This window comes from Fukomys damarensis, unplaced genomic scaffold (genome assembly GCF_012274545.1).
Source record: "Fukomys damarensis isolate Sample0158 unplaced genomic scaffold, DMR_v1.0_HiC HiC_scaffold_4, whole genome shotgun sequence".
NCBI classification, from domain to species: Eukaryota; Metazoa; Chordata; class Mammalia; order Rodentia; family Bathyergidae; genus Fukomys; species Fukomys damarensis.
This window is the reverse complement of record NW_022900916.1, coordinates 69,548,571-69,570,478: the sequence shown is the minus strand read 5'-3', so window position 1 is coordinate 69,570,478 and position 21,908 is coordinate 69,548,571. Positions and strand designations below refer to the sequence as shown.

Here is a 21,908-nt window from a genome sequence, read left to right as displayed (position 1 = left end):
CATTGACTCCAATAGGTCTCATATTATTTTTCTTTCTATCATCTAGGAACTGTTGGATTGATTTTTCGTGGTTCCTTACTGTTTTTAAGAAAATTTTCTTTTCCTGTTCACTAATTGAAATCCAATCTTCCATATCTGAAATTCTATCTTCATATTGGCTCATTCTGCTGTGTAAACTTTCAGTGGAGTTTTTAATCTCTTGGAAATATGTTTATATCTGTTTTCTGGATTCTGTTTGTTCCCTGTTTTGGGATTCCATCATGTTCCTCAGCTCCACTTTTTTTAAAAATCTGTGTCCACTCTAGATTTATTAATCATACCTTGCACTAAGGGTACAATCTCTGCTATTATCTGAGAAATTATTTATCACTTCATTTTTTCCAGATTCTCTTTTGTCGCCAGTTCAGGGTGGCCAGGAGGATGAGTATCAGATTGTTCCATGTCTTTTCCCTCATCCAGATCACCAAAGGGAAAACTGATTTTGGGACATGTTTCTGTGTCTTCTCATTTCAACAGATGCAGACTTACTGAGACAACTTTGGGCTCACCCGGTGGTCTTCAGTTCTCACCAAGCCACCAAGAGGCCTTTGTTCTGCTGCTCACCAGTATCCCAGTTCCTAGGTTCAAACCACCTATGCTATGGAGAGGGTTTCTGACTGAAGCTTTTGCACCTCTGCAGCTCTTTCCTGAGTGGGCCTTGGCTGGGCAGGCTTGCCCCAGCCTCTGGGGTTGGGGCAGATCCCTTGCTGGGATTTGCCTGCAGCTGCGCTGGTCTGAACGACATTGCATCTCCTAGGGATCTGCACACACTCACCAATGTGTTTTAGTATTTATACTGTAATTATAGATCTGTTTTCCATGATTAAGGGTAGTAGTACATTACTGCTTCTTAGGGTATGTCAATATCTAGGTTTTGTTTGACTTTGTTACTATTACTGATTTTGTTGCTATTGATTAATTTTCTTTATATGCCAATATCTGGATGGCCTTTGTGTCACTAACAGTCCTGTGGCCCATTTCTGTGAACGGGGTGCTGAGCCAAATATATTGTGGTATCCCTTTCCAAATAAGTGGAAGTGAACGGATATTGGAGCAGAAGCAAAGGTCACGCCCAAAGTGTATCACTGAAAAGCAGAAACATACTAAAGAGTTCTCCTTACTAGCAACAAAATTTTCCACTACAAGCAACTCTCAAACCTCAGCACAAAACAAAACACCAATAGAAACATGGGCAGACAAGACAACAAAATGCTTCTCAAAACTCTCCACTCCCCCAAAGGTAATACATGGGGCATTGATGGAAAGGGAAAGTAAATAAAAAATCCACACTGTTGAATTATTTGAAAAAAATAATAGGAAATAAAAAAAAAACCCAGATAAATAAGGTACTCAGCGAGCTCACAGAAGATAAAACTGGAGAATGAATTTAAACAAAATGATCAGTGAGTTTAAAGATGACACTAATAAGAAGCTAGCTGAGCCAAATAAAATGAGCCAAAGCATGAATGAGCAGTTTGTCAAAGAATTAGAGTCTTTCAAAAGGTACCAGCAGGAATTAAGGAGATTAAAAATCTGTTGAGGACCAGGTATGGTGACACATGCCTGTAATCCCAGCCCTCAGGAGGCAGGAGGATGGCAGCAAGTTCAAGGCCAATCTAAACTGCATAGTGAAGCCATGCCCACCTCCCACCCAATAAATAACACTACTGAAAGTATAGGCAGCAGAAGCAGCCCGTGTGAGAACAGTGTCAGAACTAAATGAAGGTATTTACATGATAAAGAACACCTACAGAAATTCATGACCACTTCCCATCCAGCACTCCTCAAAATTCTCCGAGATGTGCTAGAAAGAGACAGTGAAACTAACTGTACCTAAAAGTCTAATAGGATGAATATATCAGGTAGTTAAGTAGAAGGAGAAAAAAGGAAATGAGCAATAAGAAAATAAAGCAGTGACAGGAACCTTTCAGTAATCATTCTCAGTGCCTGCCACGACCACTCCAGTGGAGTCTGTGTGACAATGCCGGTCACCTGGCAGAAACCAGACCAGAGGTATCGTCCCCACGGGGTTAAGCCTCCTGGAAGTCCTTGGCACACACCGCATGCGAAGTCAGCCGTGAAGAGAATAGCTGGCCTCTCTGCCTGCAGTTTGGGGACATTGGGTTCATTTATAATTCTGTTCTATTTTGTCTTTATTACTATTTGTTCATTATCTGTAGAATTGTATTCTGGGCCCAGGAAAGGTTAGGAACAATTAGATGTTCCTAGAGATGGGGAGGTATTGAGGCACAAGAGGACGGGCGGCCAAAGTGCTGACCCTGAGCCCCGGACTGTGAAGTCCTGAAGGTGATCCTGAAGGTGACATGCTGAAGCCAGTCCTTTGTTTTACAAAGTTCCCCTTCTGACTGCGTATAGGTGTGGTCTTACCTTGACTTAATGGTCTTAGCTTTTGTGATGGTATATAGGTGTGGTCTTAACTTGACCTTGTGGTCTTAGTTTTTACAGTACTATTGTCTATCTTTCTCATGCCTGCCTGTGCCTGAAATCACTCTTGAGGTGTGCCCTTGAAACTAGTATATAAACACCTAGAGTTAGAAATAAAATTGCAGCAGCATTTGCAAACTTCACCTCGGTGTTGAGTGCTTTTGTCTGACTGTCATCGCTGAACCTGCTCCCACCTTTCAGAGAACCTGTATCTCCTCGTGAAATCCCATGTTTGCTGCCCTATGGTCGGTAGCAAGTGCCCCAATCAAGAGACACAGCCGGCAGAATTAATTCAGATAAAAAAAATTCAACAGTATGCTGTATTCAAGAAACACATTTAACATCAAAAGAAACTCAGAGACTGAAAATGAAAGGATGGAAAATGATATTTCATGCAACAGGAACCCCAAAACAAGCAGGTCTAGCCATGTTCTATTCAAGCCAAAACTGATCAAAACTGTAGAAGACTGCTTATGGGCTAAGGGAACAATCCAACAGGAAGAGGTAGCGATTACAGTGGTACTTTGTTTCAGGGATGCTTTTGTTTGCAACCTCTGCATCAGGTGATGAAGAATTGTGGAAGGAATTAAGTTTGTGAACTGAGGCATCACTGTATTGCCATATGTGCACCAACAACATCCTACTTCATAAAATAAGTACTCCTGGACATAAAATACCAAGTAAACATGAACACAGTTATAATAGGGGACCTCAGTACCTCACTGTCACAAACAGATCAACCAGACAAATAAAAAAGAAATACCAAAGTTGAATCTAACTTTTTTTTTTTTTTTTGGTACTGAGGATAGAACTTGGGACCATGCACTTGTGAGGCAGGCAGAGGTACCACTGAGCTAAATCCCTGGCCTTGAACCTAACTTCTGAACAAATGGACTTAATAGTTATCTGTGTGACATTCCACCCAGTAACAACAAAATACACTTTCTTCTCAGCAGCACATAGAACTTTTTTCAAAGTGGACCATATAGTATTATCCAAAAAAGCATGCTTAAGTGAATGTGAATGAATTGAAATCATTCCAGGGTTACAGTGAGGCATGACGAAATAATGTAGGGAAAGTACATGGAATGGTAAATATTAGTACCTTTCTTAAATACTGGTCTGTGGTCTACTTTTCTCTTATTAATTAAGGGACACTTGTGAGGAAAATCTAGAGCTTTTAAGTAATAGGAATATTATACATTTTTTCCATACTAGTGAAAGTATTATTTTGGTGATTTTCTCTCTAGATTCTTATAGAAGTTGCTCTTCCTCAGTTATTATTACTATTATTTTTTGATACCAGGTATCGAACTCGGGCCCTTGTGCTTGTGAGGCAGGTGGTAGAACCACTGAGCCAAATCCCTGGCTGTTCCTCAGTTATTTTTAAAAATGTGTTCTGTGATTCAGAATTTTGAAGTGGTATTAATATAATCAAAACATTTGAAAATGATACTGGGTGTCCACTTTCACTTAATTTGATAAACTATTTTCATCAAGATAAACTTACCATTGTAATTTCTACTTTGCTCCTGCTGTGGTCTGCAAAGTGTTATTACCTGCACTATGTTATTAGTTTAAATGGACAGATTCTGTCCTGGAGCTGAGAAGAAATGCAAGGAAGGGCTTGTTCACTGGACTCTAGAAGTCTCTACGGAACGGGATAGCCTTAGAGGGAAGAGTGTCTAGGAGATAATACAGATGTTTGCTGACACAGTGGGACGGTTGATTTTATATTAGCTGTATGGAATAAAACATACTTTTTTCATTCATGCTAAAAAAAATTGTACTTTTTAGAAAAAACAAGGAGAGAAATGACTGCTAAAGGTTCTGCGGCAGTGGATGTTCTGCTGTCAACATTAGAGGTAAACACGATATTTTCATTTAATTGTGTAACTACTAGTAGGAAGCAGTACTGAAGGGAAAACCAACGTGTGTGTACACACATGAAATGTCAATTTTTTTCTTAAATGTAAAGCTCGTGAATAAAAACGTTTCATGTTTTAATTATGATTTGGAATGGTGATGTAAGTATTCTAGTATGTATTATTTGAACATTAAATATATGATAAAAAGTACAGTGTATATTAAAGTAAAATTATTATGGTAAAAGACAAATCGCTATTAATTCCCTAAAATACTCCCCCTTGCTTGGAACACACTTATCCCATTGTTCTTGCCAGTTTCTGAAGCAGTTGTAGAAGTCTTTTTTGTAACTGTCTTTTCTTGTGCTATTTCAGATGCTTTTTTTTTTTTGTACGAGGGATTGAACTCAGGACCTTGTACTTGCAAGGCAGGTGCAGTACTGCTGAGCTAAATCCCGTACCCATTTTGGATGATTTGATGTTCTGAATTGATTGAGAATGTTTAGCTTTCATGGTAATTTTGACTTTGAGGAAGAGCCAGAAGTTGTACAATGCCATATTATTTATATCTATCTATTTATCTTTCACAACTTGTGCATTTGAAGTGAAGGGAAATATTTTGAGGAGGATTAATAACAAGTATATTTTAGTGTAGTAAATTTGTTAAAATTTAAATATTTGGGCCAGGGATTTAGCTCATTGGCACCACATCTGCCTTGCCAGCACAAGAATCAGTTTGATCCCCAGTACAAAAAATTTTTTTTTAATATTCACCATGTTTTTATTACACCTCTTATATTAATGATAATTAAATTTCTGTGCAAGTGTAAAAGTTTTGAGTAGACTAAGGAGGATGTATTCAGAATCAGAATTCTGTATTTTATTCATTGCAGTATTAAATATGGATCAAAATGTATAATTGATAATGTGAAATAGGAAGAAAAGGTGCAAAGGGGAAGGGGAAGCGGGAGGGATAGGGGAAAGGAAAGATATGGGAAAAGGAAAAAAAGGAAAAGAGACTTTGTCAATAGGGAGGGGTACAGGGGTTGAAGGGAGGGCAGGGGAATGGGGAAAAAATAACCAAGATACACATATAAAGGTGCAGATTCCCAATGATAAATGTAACTGTGTTGTATACCTAAAATGCACCAATAAACTCAATGAAAAAAGAAAAAGTAGAATAAAGCAGTTTAAAATTTTTTCCTTTAAAAAAACAAGGAATGAATTCATATTCTTTCATAGAAAGTCTTTTACTGCATAACCATGACATTTCTCCCTAAATTGATCTGCCAGTTTAGGGTAATCTCAATGAAATACCAGCAGTCTTGCTTCTGAAATCAGTAGAGGAGAAAATATGCAGAAATAGAAAGAATATTCCTGAAAAATAAATGAGAAAGGACTATCTCTATTGCATATCAAAGAACATTATAAAACTTTCATAATTAAAATAGTTTAGCAATTATACATGTAGACAGATATTAGTGTAACAAAATAGGAAATACCCAAATAAAATGCTTGTGAGAATTTAATACTGTTTAGAAAAGGTGGCATTTCACACAGAGGCCTGAGGTATTTTTTAATAAGTGGAGTAGGACAAATTGAGTGGGATAATACACATACTTAATGATATAACGCTATAATAGACTTTATCCTGTAGCACTTAAAAAAATGAAGCTCTTTATTTATATGTGAATTCTAAGGTACAAAGTAGTATCCATAGGGCGGTACTATCTGGAGAAATAAATCTGTATGTATATAATATATACATATATATATTATATATGTATATATTATATACATATATAAATATTATATACATATATAATATATACATATATATATTATATATGTTTGCATGGATTTCTTTTAAGTGTTCTTCTTATTTTGGACAGGACTCAGGAGAATAATTGCCTTCTGTGATAGCTAGGTGACTTAAGTAGTCTCTCTGTGTATACTTTGTAGTATCGTTTATGTTTTAATTCATTTACTTTTTATGTATATGTTAGAAAGATGAATTGAAATGACAAATTCCTCTTGTAAGAATGTTGATATTAAGAAAAAAGCTCAAATGATTTGTAAAAATTCTTACAGGCAAGAGACTCAACTATTGAGAATAGTGGCAATCTGAATCCTAGAGAAGTTGGAAAGGTCTTTGGAAAAATATAGGTGGCTCCCAATAGTTACAAAAGTTTGTGAATCACAAATTTTCAATGTTTTAGTAAAGCAAATTAACTATTTATTTCAGAACGTGAAAGATCTTCAAACTACACTAAATATTTTAAGCATTCTTGTTGAGCTGGTATCAGCTGGTAAGTTTTTATTCTCTTTGATTTTATTTCTAGATGAATAGTCATCAGCAATGTATTATGTATACTTTATTATTACTTTTTAATACTTAGAGGGTATTCTGATATTGGGATCTGGAAACTGACATGCTGTACTCTTTGTTGGTTGGTTTTGGTACATTCAAGCGTCCTTCACATTATCTTTGCCACTCTGAAGTTTCAGAGAATGAACCCTAGAATTTTTGCATCACTGTTTATTCTTTGTGTGCTATTTTTATCAGTAAATGAAGTAAACTATAATATGATTTCAGCAAATTTGTTTGAGTTTAGAAATCATCATTTTAAGTATTTTTTGAATCCTACCAAGTTGTGATACCTACTGGGAAAGATTTACTGTTCAAAGATTTTGTTTTGATTTTTAAATTTTAGGTGGAGGCCGAAGAGCAAGTTTCTTAGTTGCCAAAGGTGGTTCACAGATTTTGTTACAATTACTTGTGAATGCCTGCAAAGAATCTCCCCCACATGAAGAGTTGATGGTGCAAGTTCATTCTGTTCTTGCTAAGATTGGACCAAAAGGTCAGGGTTTCACCTGTGTGATGTTTGTAACATTGTTTCTGCCTTGAAACTGCTCAAGTTTTAAAATGTAAAATGGTGCTTTTTCTTGTTTTTAGGAGTGGAATGCATATTTTAGTTATCTAGTAACTTGTAAGAATATAAAATTTGCAAATTCTGTTAAGAATGAGAGAAAAAAGAAGACGTATTTCAGAATCCCATTATGTCCTGTTGTGTTTGCGTGCCTGCATGTGTCTTGGATCAGTGAAATTCTTCTCATGACGTCTCACGTTGGGCTATTCCAGTCTTATACTTTTGCCCTTTTCCCTTTTCTGCGCTTTGGTACATTTTCCAAATCATGCTTCAAAAGTATATGGAGTATTTTAAAAATCATCCAAATTTACAGTTTTAATTTTTTCAGGTTAACTTCATAATTTATATCAATTCATAATATAAACTTACAATGTCATTGCTATATGACTTTCAAAAGTTACACTTAGTAAATTAAGTTTTCTTTTTTTAAACAGATAAAAAATTTGGAGTGAAAGCTAGAATTAATGGGGCTCTGAACATAACCCTGAATTTGGTAAAACAGAATTTGCAGAATCATCGCTTGGTTCTACCTTGTCTTCAGCTTTTACGAGTGTATTCTGCCAACTGTGAGTGTTTTGGAGTGGATTTTAATTACTTAGTACCATGAAGTTATACAAAATGAAAATTTTAAACTACTTCTGTAAATCTCTCAAATTTGTGGAAATGGAAAGACGATATAATATATATAGCTTGTTATAACTATTACATCCAGCTACAAAAGCAACGTGGGATAAGAACATGAGAAGTTGGAGAAATTATAAACCTCTTTGGATTTTCATGAATGAGAAGAAAGCTAAGAACAAAGGCATACAAGCACAGTCAGCTGGCGCTAATTACTGTGCAGCAATCAATAGGGAAGTAGGAAGTCAGAATAGAAATTGCAGATGAGCTTCCCAGGAAGCTCAGGAGGAGAGGGTTCGCAGAGAGATGGTCTTGGATAAAATGTCTCCTAAAATGGGAATGCTTACTTAGCCACAAAAGGTCCCAAACCCAGGAGGTTTGCATTTTCCTTTCATTTTCTGCCTGTGAAATTGGAATGGCTAATGAAAGAACCTAAAATGGGAATTGTAGAATATGCTGTTACAGAACACTACCATTGCAAAATAGTGTTAAAGTACCAGATGTATAGATGTCAGCGTGTGCATGTGTACCTGTGACAGTGTGGCTAAACATGTGCTCAGTGAACACTTAGTGAATATTTATATAATTATAAACATCATGTGGTCATCTATTGATTTAACCACTAGAAAGCTAGCCAAATGCTTTATCTGTAATTTTAAAAAATAATATTCAGAATGGAAAATGGTAGGCACAGGGATTTGGTTCAGTGGCGCACACATCTGCCTCTCATGTGCAAGGTCCTGAGTTGAATACCCAGTACCCCCCCCAAAAAATAAATAAAAAAAAGAAAGAAAAAGAAAATGGTAGGCACAGCTGTTCTGTTAGATAATGGTTTGCATATTGTATGAAATGCCAAAATTACTCCCTCCTTTTCCTTACTTCAGTTGCTTCAGTTAAGGTCCTTATGGAATTTCCATCTCACTCAAACCCTCTCTTCCTTTTACAGTGTCTCAGGTCTGTTTTCTTAAGAGTGCTGTAGGTTCTGACCTGTTTATTGAAAATGAAAATCTTTTTTTTTTGGATACCAGGGAATGAACTTGGGACCTTACACTTGCAAAGCAGGGCAGCCCTGAAAATGCAAATCTCGTACATTGTTTCTTTTGTGCACTTCCCTGTACCTGAAGGAAATAACTTCTAGGATTTTCCATAATTTCTTCCCTTTCTTTCCCTTTCTCCTTTTGGTCCTCCCTTCCTTCTTCCTTCCTGTTGAACCTCCTTGGGCCCTTGCACTGAGCCCTTTCTATTTTTTTGGTTTTTGCTTTTTGAGAAGGATCTCACTACCTTTCTCAGGCAGGACTCAAATTTGTAATCCTGCCTCAGCTTCCCAGAGTACTGGGATTATAGATGTGTGCCACCATGCTGAGCTCCTAATTTGTTCCTTACCTTCTTTTTCCACCTCATCTTACCCTTTGTGTGTTTTGTTTGATACTGTGTGTTTAACAGTGTGTATCTGCACATACTCACAGTATTTTTCGTCTCAGGTTTTTTGTGCTGATGCCTCTGTCTTCAGAGACATTCCAGAACTGTCTCTACCCATTAACGTCAGCTCTTTTCATGGCTAACTCCTACTTATATTTAAAGACTGTGTCAAGCATTATTTTCAGAAAAGCTTCTGTCCTACTCTGAATAGGGACTCCTTAGTGGTGTACCCCAAATAACCCACAACTTAAAATCTGTTTACAAAGTAGTTTGGTAGTTACTCATTGCTGTTTCATGCTCTACACAATTTTCTCAGGGCAGAGACTGTTTTTTTTTTTATTTTTTTTATTTATTTTTTCTTCTCAATCCCCTTGTCACTAAATTTACTGAAGAAACAAAACAGAGCAACTGAAGTATCTTTTTTGTAGTAACATTTTTGGGGGATATATAAGTGGTTTCAGAATTTACTTATGTCTTCCTGTAAAAACAAAGCTCCCTACCAACTTTCCTTGAAGTGATTAAGGTGGATTCAAGTGACTTGAGTTCACATTTAATAAGTACTTTTATAAGGGTATCCCTAAGTATACACATTTTTACTTATTAAAATTTTTAAGTAATTTTGTATCTTTTTCTTCCCCTTTCAGCTGTGAATTCAGTAACCTTAGGGAAAAATGGAGTTGTGGAACTGATGTTTAAAATCGTTGGACCATTTAGTAAGAAGAATTCAGGTCTTATGAAGTGAGTAAATGTTTGAATGTAAATAGAGGTATATACTTTATTATTCTGGGTCTCATTATCTGGATTTTTACAATGGTCAAGTTAAATTGTATCTAGGGTCTTTTACTTCTTATTGATTTTATTATGGTAAAGATTTTCTTTTGTAAAAATTTAATTTTCAAAAATACATCAAAGTTAGAGAAGTTTAATTTCACTGAATGTAGTATTTTTAGAAATTTAAACTAAACATTTCTAGATGCTGTAAGAGGAAATAAGATAATTTAGAGACTATCACTCAAGCAGAAACATTTATTGAGTGCCTACTATATTCCCTACCCAATTTTGCAGTCTCTTAAAAACTACTTCCTTTATTCTATTATGTGAACATCTTTAAGTTTATACATTTCTGCTTTGTCAAAATCATGTCATTCTTTTGTCTTGAGATATAGTTATAGATATTTAATGAAGGTATATTTTATATACAGTAGTATCTTAGTTCACAAATTTAATTCTTTCTTTGATTGTGATTGCAATCCAAATTAGACGAAAACTGAAGAATTAAGTTTGTGAACCGAGGTACCTCTCTATATATCTGTATGTGTCTTCACTCATAGTGGGCTTTTTAAACTAAATGAAAGTAGTGTGTAGTTATTTAGTTTTACTTAGTCTTCTAAGCTTAGAGGTAAGTCTTTAATTTTTTTTTTATTGTGGAATTTTTCAAACATGTATCATATTTTATACTATATTAAACTAGTTAATGGTATAAATTAACTTAGTATATTCAAAAATTATCAACATTCTACCTTTTTGTTTTCTTTCTTCTCTATACTTTGTTTTTCCTGGAGTGTTTTTTTTTTTCCATTGAGTTTATTGGTACATTTTAGGTATACAGTACAGTTACATTCATTATTGGGATCTTGTACCTTTACATGACAGGTCTTGGTTCTCATTTTTTCCCCTTGTCCCTGCCCTCCCTTCACCCCCTCCTCCCCTCCCCATTTACAAACATTTTATTTCCATTTTTTCATTTTCTCCTATTTTTTTTTCTTTCCCTTATTGCCTTTCCCCTACCCTTCCCACTTCCCTACACCTTTAGCCCTTTTCTTCCTATTTCACATTGTCAAATCCTAGACACTTTCTATGGGGTGATTTTCTGTGAATGTTACCATTTCTTAAACATATCAATGCATAACTCTACTAAATAAGTATTTAATAACCAGAATACTGCAGTGACATCCAGGAGTTTTTAATTCCTTAATACAAATACCGTGTATTCTCCAGTTGTCCCAAAATTGCCCTCTTACAGTTGGTTTATTACAAGCAGAATCTAAACAATAAACATATGTTATTCTTCATGCTTACAAAGTTTTCAAGTCTACACTAAAGTACCTGTTATGCAATTTCAACAATAATCATTCTGATATTTTTATTTTATCTTTTTCTTCCCTGCCCTTAGTTTCTTCCTAGAGAATTTAAACCACATGTCTATCATTCTGTTTGATCTGCAGATTCTTTAATATGATCACTGTCAGGTACAACAAGCTTTCTTCTTTTTTTTTTTTTTTTTTTTTTTTTTTTTTTTATTTTTGTTACCACACTGTCATTTCTGTGCCCAGCAATAGTAATTTATTATCATTTTATATTTTTGATGATCTACAAAATGCCCCTTTTTTAAAAAAACACTTGGCTTGTTCAAGTTAGAGTCCAAATAAGATCCATAAATTCCATTTGATTGGTATCTCATAACCTTTTAGAATCAATAAAAAGCTAGCTACTTTTTGTTCTGTGTTGTTGTAGGACCTACATAATATTTCTTTAGAATGTTCCATGTTCTAGATTAGGATAACACTATGCTGGGGTCATTTTATTTTATTTTATTTTGGGGGGGATCATTTTACATACATGGGAAATTTTCTGTATGCTGATACAGGTAGTGACTTGATTAGATTTACCCTTTTTTAAAAAAAGTCAAGATATTTTAGAGGTGATGCTAGGTATGTGAGGGACTCTAATATCACTAATGATTTATCACTTAATGTTTGCATTACCTGGACGTGTTATTTTATTAGGGGTTGCAAAATGATGACTTTCCTAATTTTCTCATTTCACCCCTGTTCTTTATTTATTAGCTGTGAGTCTTGTAAAGGAGAACTTGTCCACCTAAACTATTAGGTTAAATTTTACGTAACAGGGAAAAGTTCAGAACATTTCCAGTCTTTCCACCCTTTCTTAGTAAATGTCAAAAATTTATAAAATGTTTTGGATCTTACTTGAACATATATTTATTTATTAAATATTTCTTGGTATAGTGAACATGTTTACTTATGAAGAGATTATATACATTCCTAAAATATATGATGATATGTACCAAGATAAAAATGTTTGTATCATAATTAGTTAACCAATTTACAGAGTTGGTGTAATGTAGTGGAGACTTGGATTTGTATGTAGCTCTGATATTTACCTGCTCCAGAATGTGAAGTAACTTTCTGTTGTGCCCCTGTTTACTATCTAGAAAATGGCAGTAACACTAGAGCCTTCTTGAAAGGTTATGAGGATTTAATGAGATGATTTCTATAATTAGCACATTGCTTATATTAATATGTATAATTTAGGTAAACAGTTGGTTTGAATGAGTTGTAGCTAATATAAAAAATATGTGTATATCTGAGCTACATCTCCATTCTTTTTTTTTGATGGAACTGGGGATTGAACTCAGCACCTTCTGCTTGCCAGGTAGGCATGGCACCCCTGAGCTAAATCCCTGGCCTTCATTCTTATTTATTTATTTATTTATTTAGTATTGGAGATTGAACCCAGAGCCTTCATATGGGCTACCTACCCCACTTCTTCTAAAAAATTTTTTCAGCGTCTTGCTAAGTTGTCCAAGCTGGGTTAGAACTTATGATCTTCCTGCTTCAACCTCCCAGAGTGCTGGGATTACAGGGGTACACCATCATGTCCAGCTCCTTTTTAAAATATTCTGTCATATCTCCAGTTAATCTGTAAAGAACTTCATAATTTATCTTTTATATAATAGCTATGATCCTTTTTTACCTAAGATCCATTATTGTATTGTAGCTAAGTTACCAAATATAATATAAAATGTGCCTAGGAGAAATGGAACATTTCAGAAGTTTTCTTTATAGTGGACCACACGGGATGTGTCCATAACTATAGAGAAATCAGTGGGCCTAAAACTTCTGAGAAAAGTACACAATTATCAAATTATACCAGCAGTTTTCTATTTCTATATATTTTTATTAAATAATTATATTTTACATTTTTGTGAGGCAGTTTCATATCATTGATATTTTATGATATTACATCTATTACCATACCTTTAAATTATAAAAATCATACAAAACAACACATTAAATAGTATAGTTTATGTTTTGGTCTATAAATCTTTGTTTTATGATAATTTAAATTTTTATTCTTAATTTTGTTTATATTTTTAAGAGAACTTTTTACTTTAAAAAGAATAAACCACTTATTGTCCAAAGCATTTATTCTTTGGTCTCTTGTCATTTTTACTAATGTGTGAGCTCTTCCCTTCTATAAGGAAGTGCACACATCTGGAGCTTTCTGTTGTGGTATTCTTAGCAGTGCCCTACCCTAGCAGGACAGAATATTGAGGGAGCTTTGTGTCTGAAGGGCCAAGGTTCCTGTTAGGGTTTTCTAGCGGAAGCTCTAGCGTTAGACTTTAGTGTTAAAACTCAATCCAGATGACAATAACTTTAGCAGTTCTTATAACTATCCTCTTGGGTTTCGCTATGTTGGAGGCCTTGCCAGGACTCACCCACAGTTTAAAAAATATACTGACTTTATGGATGCAAGCTTTTCCTCCTTCACTACTCCTAAATGAGAAAGCCAAAGACTTTGAATTATCACTGGTTGTATTCTGCTGGGAAATAGAAAGATTGGAAAAATATATGAAGAAGTATAAATAATTGATACTGGGAAATTTTAATCAATTAGCATAATACAGACTATCCATTTCACCAGATCTGGTATTTTAAAATACTTGTTTAAGTTTGACATATTCATACTGGGTTAGAAATGTCACAGAATTTCAGAAATTCCTTTGTACTAAAGTTTAGTACCTTTTAAATAATGTTTTGGTCACAATTTTAAAGATGACTTTGAATCAAACTTCATTACTTCTTTTAATCTAGTGGAAGTATGTAACTAGCCTGATGGGCTTTAGAGTAAAACAGAACTGTGTTCATATTCCACCTTTCTAGAATTGAGGAATGAGCATTAACGAAAGTGTTGTGGTTTTAGGGTTAGAAGCTTTCAGAAGCAGTTTTACTTGGTTTAAGCATATTGTAAAACAACTGTCCATGGGGAGAAAGACTTTCTGAAAGCATTCTTAAGATTTTCTGTAGTTTTGAGTAAATAATTATGTGTAAATGAGAAAATCTTATATGAGTTCTTTGCAAGAATTGCGTCTCATTGTTTTAGCTTCCTAGGTATGTTGTAACAAATGACCACCAACTCGGTAGCCTAAAACAGCAGAAGTGCATTGCCTCACGATAAACAAGTTCATTGCCTCAGGGCTGTCCTGCTTCTGAGACTGGTAGAGTCTGTGTGTGTGTGGGGATCCCACTCTTCCTCCCTTCCTCCCTCCCTTCCTCCCTCCCTTCCTCCCTTCCCTACGTTTTGCCAGTTTGTACCATTTTGCTGACCCCAGGCAGCTGCAGCATTCCTGTCGTCCTCTGTCATTGCTACGACGTTCCTTCCTTGCACAGGTCTGCTCATTGTCCCATCAGAGCCTGGGCGTGTTGAGTCTGGGCCTGGCTGTTCCAAAAGGGCTTTATCCTAATTAGTTACTTTGCCAAGGACCTTTTTCCCAGAGAAGGTTACATTCTGATGTCCGGGCGAAGACTTCAACATAAATATGGGAGACACAATTCTGCAATTCAGTGATTAACAGTAAGTCAGTTGTATGTGCTAAATAGTAGATACAGTTTTTGATCTTTTTCTTTGTTCTGTTAAGAGTTTTAATTATCTAAAATGGCCTTCACAAGCTTTGACTTCTGTCTGTAGTTAGAGATTGGTGTTTTAGGTAGGTCAGGGAAAAAACAGTTGGCAAACACACTGCCTATTAGCTGGGTGTGGTGGCACATGCCTGAAATCCTAGCACTCTGGAAGGCTGAGGCAGAAAGATTGTACGTTTGAGCCCAGCCTGGGCAATTTAGTATTTTAGGGAGACCTTGTCTCAAACCTTAAAACAAAAAAAGGCCTAGGGATGTAATTCAGTGAAGGCCTTGGATTCAAACCTAGTATAGAGCCAAAGGAACTACTTACATTAAGTGGTAAGATACTTGTGGTGGGATCTGCTGCTTACTGTAGGACATACATGTGGGATTCAGTGAGTCTTAAGGTTTTCAGAGATGATTAATCACACTGATTAGCGCTTGGGGAAGTAAATATTTTATCTCCGCTTTCTTCTACTTTTTAAATAAAAATGATAACATACAGCAGTTAAACAAAGTGCTCTTGAAGGAGGGATTTACTTAGTTCTCTTATAAGACCTGGTTGCCCAATGTATAATGCCCCCTGCTTCTTTCTTTCTAGGTTTTTTGGGACAGGGTCTCCCTATGTAATTCAGCCTGGTCTCAAATGCACCATATAGTCCAGCCTGGCCTTGAACTCAGAGTGATCCTCCTGCTTTAGTCTCAGGCATGCACCACCTCGCCTGGCTCTGCATATCTCTTTCTGATGTATGAATTGTACATATTCAAAGTGTACAATGTAATGAGAATTGACATGTAGGGTTTTAATCTATACTGTTCTTCATCCTTATACCAACACAATTATAAATACCTGGTTACCGAGAAAGAGGAAAGCTTCTGTGAAGGAACAGCCTAGAGCTCTGACAGTGGTGCTGTGGTTGTGATGTGTAGCTAAACCTCTGAAGCTGTCGTGACAGTTACAGGTTCAAGGTCGCCACCCAAACTGTGATTGCTCTCCTTGACAGTTCCTCCTTTTTGGCCCAGGGAATCACAGCTCTGCTTTCTGTCGCTGTAGATTGATTTGCATGCTCACCAGTTTTACATAATTGGAACCATATAGTGGATGTGGATCTGGCATCTTTCATGCATTATGAATTAGGCTCATTGATGTTTCATGTATTTATGCCTTCTACTTTTCTTTTCTTTTTTTTTTTTTTTGGTACTGGGGATTGAACTCTGGACCTTGTGCTTATGAAGCAGGTGGCAGAACCACTGAGTTTAAATCCCTGGCCCTTATGCCTTCTGATCATTGGTAGTATTCTCAGTGGTTTGGAGGTACTATAGATATACTATGATTTGTTTATTCATTCACCTCTGGATAGACATTTAGGTGTTTTCCGATTTTGACTGTTATAAATAAAGCTTCTGTGAATGTTTGTGTGCCAGATTTTATGTGGCCATATGTGTTTATTTCTGTTGGGGAGATACTTAGGAGTAGAGGTGACTGGATCTAATAGTGACTGTATGTTTAAATTTGGAAAGATAATGTCCTTCCTTAATTAACAATTTGCTTTTCCTTGAGCAATTTGAACATATGTCATAGAATTGTAGTAACTGCTTTAATATTTTCTAACACAGCATCAGTTATACCAAATTTCATTTGGTTATGTTTTTTCATCATGTGTCTCAATTCTCTTTTCGCTGATAATTTTTTTCTTGTTTGGAAATGGAGATCTTTTAATCATTTGCGGATAGATTTTTGAGTGCTAAAATGTATCTAGATACTCTACAAAAACCTCTAAACATATGGATATTTAAAAATTAAGTGACTATTAAGCAATAAACATATAGAAAAAGGCACAAAAGAGAGTAATGAGGAAGTGACAAGGGTTGTGCCCGATACTTTTTGATTGGGTGCCAGATACTGTGAATTTTCCCTCAGTAGGTTCTGGATATTTTTGTATTTCTTTAAATATTTTTTTCCTCATTGATCTTTAAATATTTTTCAGTTTTGTTAAGGATACAGTTTGTTAAGGATACAGTTATGTTACTTGGAAATAGTCTGATAAAAGCCTTTCAGATTTGTTAGGATTAGAGCGCTGTTGAGTCTGAGGCTGTTCCCGTGCTAGGAAGGCCTATCCGGGAGTGCAGTGGCCTGCACCCCTAAGTGTCAGGGTTCCCGGCTGGCAGGAAGGAGCACACATTGTCTGCAGCTCTCTGCAAGTACAGCCGCTGTTCTCTGATCACTTAGTGTGGCTTTTTCTGCAGTTCTGGTAGTTACTTCACACACATGTGCTGATCACTGCATTCACAGTTCAAACAGAAACCTCTGAAACACTGAGCTGCTCTCTCTGTGCTGCTCTTTTGGGTGCTCTGCCCTGCGCACTGTGACCAGTTGGCATGCTCCGTACAGGACTGATCTCCCTGTGCCGGCCAGGTGGCTCTCTTAATGTGTGGTGAGCTGGGGCAACTGGAGCACCTACCTCACTTGTTCAGTCTCATGGACGTCTGTCTTTCATCACGTAATTGTTTCTTCTGTTTGGTCCATTTTGAGAAAAGCTCAGATGAGAAGGTAGGTCTAGTTTCTGTTATTTCATCTTGCCTGAAAGAGCCAGTTCTGTTTGCCTTCTTTCTAATGATTATAATCATTAACACATGCTAAGTGTACAAATGAATGAATGGGGTTCACTGTGCTGTCTCCAGACATGGGTGCATTGTGCCCTGATCATGTTCATACACCCGTCTTCTGCCTTCTCTCCTCATCTTCCTTTCCACCCCCCAGTCCTTCCTAATCACTAATAATCCCTCATGTATTTTCAGGTTATCTTTTTTTCTCTAATTTTCTACATATGAGAGAAAACATGATACTTATCTTTCTGCCTTGCTTATTTTGCTTAACATGATATCCTCTATTTCTGTCCACTTTCCTGAGAATGGCAGTATTTCATTCTTTATGACTGAGTTATACTCGATTGTGTGTATATTTTTTATTTTCTTTATCCATTCATCTGTTGACAGAACCGAGGCTAATTCCATTTCTTAGCCATTGTGAATAGAGGTACAGTAAACAGGGAAGTGGAGAATATTTCTTTGTATGTTTACTTTATTTACATATACACCTGAGAGTATCATAGCTGGCTCATATAGTGGTTCTATTACTTTTTTTGAGAAACTTCCATACTTTTTTTCCATAGGTTATACTTTCAGCCATGTTTCAGGGTTCCTTTTTCTCCACATCCTCACCAACACTTGTTATTTATTTATTTTTCTACAGTAACTATTCTGATTGGGATGAGATGTCATTATATTGTAGTTTTGATATACATTTCCCTGACGGCTAATGATACTGAGCATTTTTTCATTTTATTTATTTATTTGTATTTATTGATGACTTCTTTTCCTCTTTAGAAAAGTATTCAGATTGTTTGCCTGTTCTTTGAAAAAGATCACTTTTTGGGATTTTCCCCCAGTTCTTTACACATTCTGGGTCTTAACCCTCTGTCATATGAGTAGCTGGCAGTCTTTCCCATTCTGTGGTGTCTCCTTGTTCTGCTTGTTGTGTTGCTTATAATTTGACAGAATCCCATTTCTCAGTCCTTGCTTTTGTTTGCTGTAATTTTGGAGTCTTCTGCAGGAAAACAGAGGAAACACATCAAGATACTGGCATAGGCCTCACATGAAGGTCTTGGTCCATTTTTGAGTTGATTTTTACATTTTACACAGGGTGAGTTGGGAGTCAAGTCTTCTACATGTGGCTATCCAGTTTTCCTAAACCATTTGCAAGAGAGGCTTTCCTTTCTCCAGTGTTTGTTTTTGACACTGTTGTTGAGAATCACATGGCTGAAGATGTGTGGGTCCTCTGTTCTACTCCATTGTTTTATGTGTCTTGTTTTTATGCCAGTAGCATGCTATTTTGTTACTATGGCTCTATAGCATATTTTGATTTTGTTTGCTTGTTTATTGTTTTTTGAGACAAGGTCTTACTATGTAGTTCAAGCCTTGAACTTGTGGCAACCCTCCTGTCTCGGCCTCCAGTGTGCTGGGATTACAGGCATGTGCCACCACTCCTGGCCTTGTAGCATATTTTGAAATCAGGTATTGTGATGTTTCTAGCTTTGCTCTGTTTGATGGATTGCTCTGGCTGATTACATAGGAATTTTAGGATTTTTTCCCCTATTTTGTGAAGAATGTCATTGGTGTTTTGATAAGGGATAGCATTAACTCTGCTTTGTGTACTGTGGACATTTTAATGATGTGAATTCTTCCCATCCAGGCTTATGGGAAGTCTTTTTGCCTTTGAGTATTTTCAGTTTCTTTCTTCAGTGTTTTATAATTTTCATTGTAGAGGTCTTAACTTCCTTAATAAGGTTTATTCATAGTTATTTTATTGTGAGTTTGCTTTCTTGGCAAATGCTTATTAGTATGTAGGAAAGCTATTGATTCTTATGTGTAGATTTTGTATCCTGCTACTTTGCTGAATTCATTTATCAGTTCTACTATTAGGTGCAAACTGGGATAATTTGGTTTCTTTCTTTCAATTAGTGTATCTTTTTTTCTTTTACTTAATTTCTCTGGATAAAATTTCTAGTTCTATATTGATGAAAAGTAGTAATGTGCATCCTTGTCTTGATTTAGAGGAAAGGCTTTTGGTTTTTTCACCTATGAGATGATGATTCCATGTGATGTTGGAGATTGGGGTGTTGAAGTACCACACTGTTAGTGCACTGGGCCCTGTCTCCCCACTTAGGTGTAGTAGTGTTAGTTTTATAAAATTAGATGCTCTATCGCTCTGTACATATATATTTATGATCATTATAGCTTAATCATCACATTTATTGACTTCTCCAGTCAAGATGAAGTTCTGATGTATGAAAGAAATGCTTACCATACTTAAGATATTTATGGCACTTCTCAGCTGTGTTAATTTTCTGATGCTTAAAAGATCTTAGAAAAATTCTTATACATGGGGAAATTGTAGATAAATTTTCCTGTTTGATATTATGATTTAGGGAAAATTTCTCACCATAGTTTCAGGATTACTATTTTATAAAGTCTCTTATCTGGCCTTGACAGATCTATTTCAGGTGTGTTCTACTCAAGTTTAAGATTACCATAAAGTTTTTCCTGCCTAGTGTTCCTTACTCTGTTATTATTATTTTTTTGGTACTGGGGATTGAATTTAGGACCTTACACTTGCTTGGCAGGAACAGCACTGCCGAGTTACATCCCTGGCCCTCAGTATTACTCATGTTAAAGTGACATTTACTCCCATGTGAATTCATAACTCATTTACATAGAAAGATTTTAAATCTTGAGTTGTGTACATTCTAAGGGTCGTCACGGTGCAAACCTTTGAGCTGGCAAGTTCGTGGAGTTGTCCTCTTGAGTAATCTTGTACTTGTAACACATAGAAAAAGGACTGCACAGTGTGGCCCAGTTTTCAAGGGTAAGATAATACTGCCTGGCCCTGAGCCCCTGCACTTTTCCTTGAAGGGTCAGTGTATCGGTCTGCCCCTTGCACATCAGACAGGAAGTGTTTCTAGGCAGCAGGCTCTTAGGGTTCCTCTGTATGGTGAGTGAGAACCTCTGGGAATTCCCAAGGGTAGCACTCTAATCTTCATTTATCATCCCGAGAAAGGAGTTGTCGTGTCTTCCAGAGGGAGAGGTCTTCACTTCACCGGTCACTGTGACAGGGGTCGAAACTCTCAAGACCTTCCAGAAGAGGCGGAAGCAAGGCCCACAGTGGCTACAGAGTTACCGGTTCCTGGGTGAGACTTGGCCCTTGTGCTCAAACACTAGAGAAGTCCTCAGCAGCAGCCCTTTGTGCTGGGTGCATAGTCATCATCTGAGAATGATGCTTGGTGCCAGGGTAGAAGGCGTTCCCTGGGTGTAGACCCTGCAGCCTACCCCCTGATCTTGGACCCTCCAGGAGAACCAAGGCAGACAGGGAGAAGGACTATGCTGGCTGTGCAGCAAGTGAGGTGAGGCTGTGGCACACTGAGTTCAGCTCCCTTACCTGGCCTTACAGGTTGTCTTCTCAAAGGGAAACATTTCTGCCTTCATAACTTTCTTTCTCAACAAGTGGATTATATTATGTATATTATCATTGAGTTTTTATGTAACTGTAGGGATGTTATAAAGTTTCCATATCCATAAAACAGGCCAATTCTATAAACTAAAATTGTTTTAAGTATTACAGTAGAAAGCATGTATAGGAAGCACCTAGAATGGTGCCTGGCATTTATCAGTCTTGCTGAGCCATTTCTTCTATTCCTTTTGATTTTTATAAAGAGCATTTTCAGCCCAGGATTTAGCTCAGTGGTGTCCTGCGCCTATCTCTTATACTCTAGGTCCTGAGTTCGATCTCTGGCACACACACACAGAAAAAAACTAAACAAACAAAAAACCAAAAATAAATGAAAAAGAGCAGTTTCATTTGGAAGATCCATTTAGCTCTGTGTTTTAAGATTGATTGATTTTAAAGACATCCTTATCCACCCCAATTCTGATAAATTTTCAGTTTCCTGTATTTTTTTATTGCACAGCTGTAAAGGTATAATGTTTGTCACTGATGATTTCATTCATGTGGTGAAAATTCAGTACATAGTTCTGAAATGTTCACTTACTTTTAACTCATTACTGCCAGCATTTCACATTGTTTTTAGATAGGTACACATATATAATATTTGAAAATGGACATACTTTGTTTTTGTTTTATGTGTATTATTATAAATAAAGGTTTACATGTTTGCTTTATTGGTGGTGTCAAGCCAAAGTATACTTAATAAGAACTTTCTCTTACTGGGCATTTGTCGAACACTTACTTTGTGCCTAGTCATGGATTACTGTTTCAGGTTTCACTATGAACCAACATCCCTCTTGAATCTTTTAATCAGTTATTCTTTTTTTCC

At 36.3% G+C, this 21,908-nt stretch overlaps 1 protein-coding gene across 4 annotated transcripts in view; it reads left to right on the top strand.

Moving 5' to 3' along the window:
• Agtpbp1 (ATP/GTP binding protein 1) overlaps positions 1–21,908 on the top strand; it is a 153,660-nt gene that overhangs the window by 27,435 nt on the left and 104,317 nt on the right. For all 4 annotated transcript variants that reach the window (XM_033758789.1, XM_010605516.3, XM_033758791.1 and 1 more), the window contains exons 4-8: positions 4,282–4,349; positions 6,595–6,658; positions 7,064–7,210; positions 7,714–7,845; positions 9,964–10,057. In XM_033758789.1, coding sequence (XP_033614680.1) covers positions 4,282–4,349; positions 6,595–6,658; positions 7,064–7,210; positions 7,714–7,845; positions 9,964–10,057 — 505 coding nt within the window. The remainder of the gene's footprint in view (positions 1–4,281; positions 4,350–6,594; positions 6,659–7,063; positions 7,211–7,713; positions 7,846–9,963; positions 10,058–21,908) is intronic.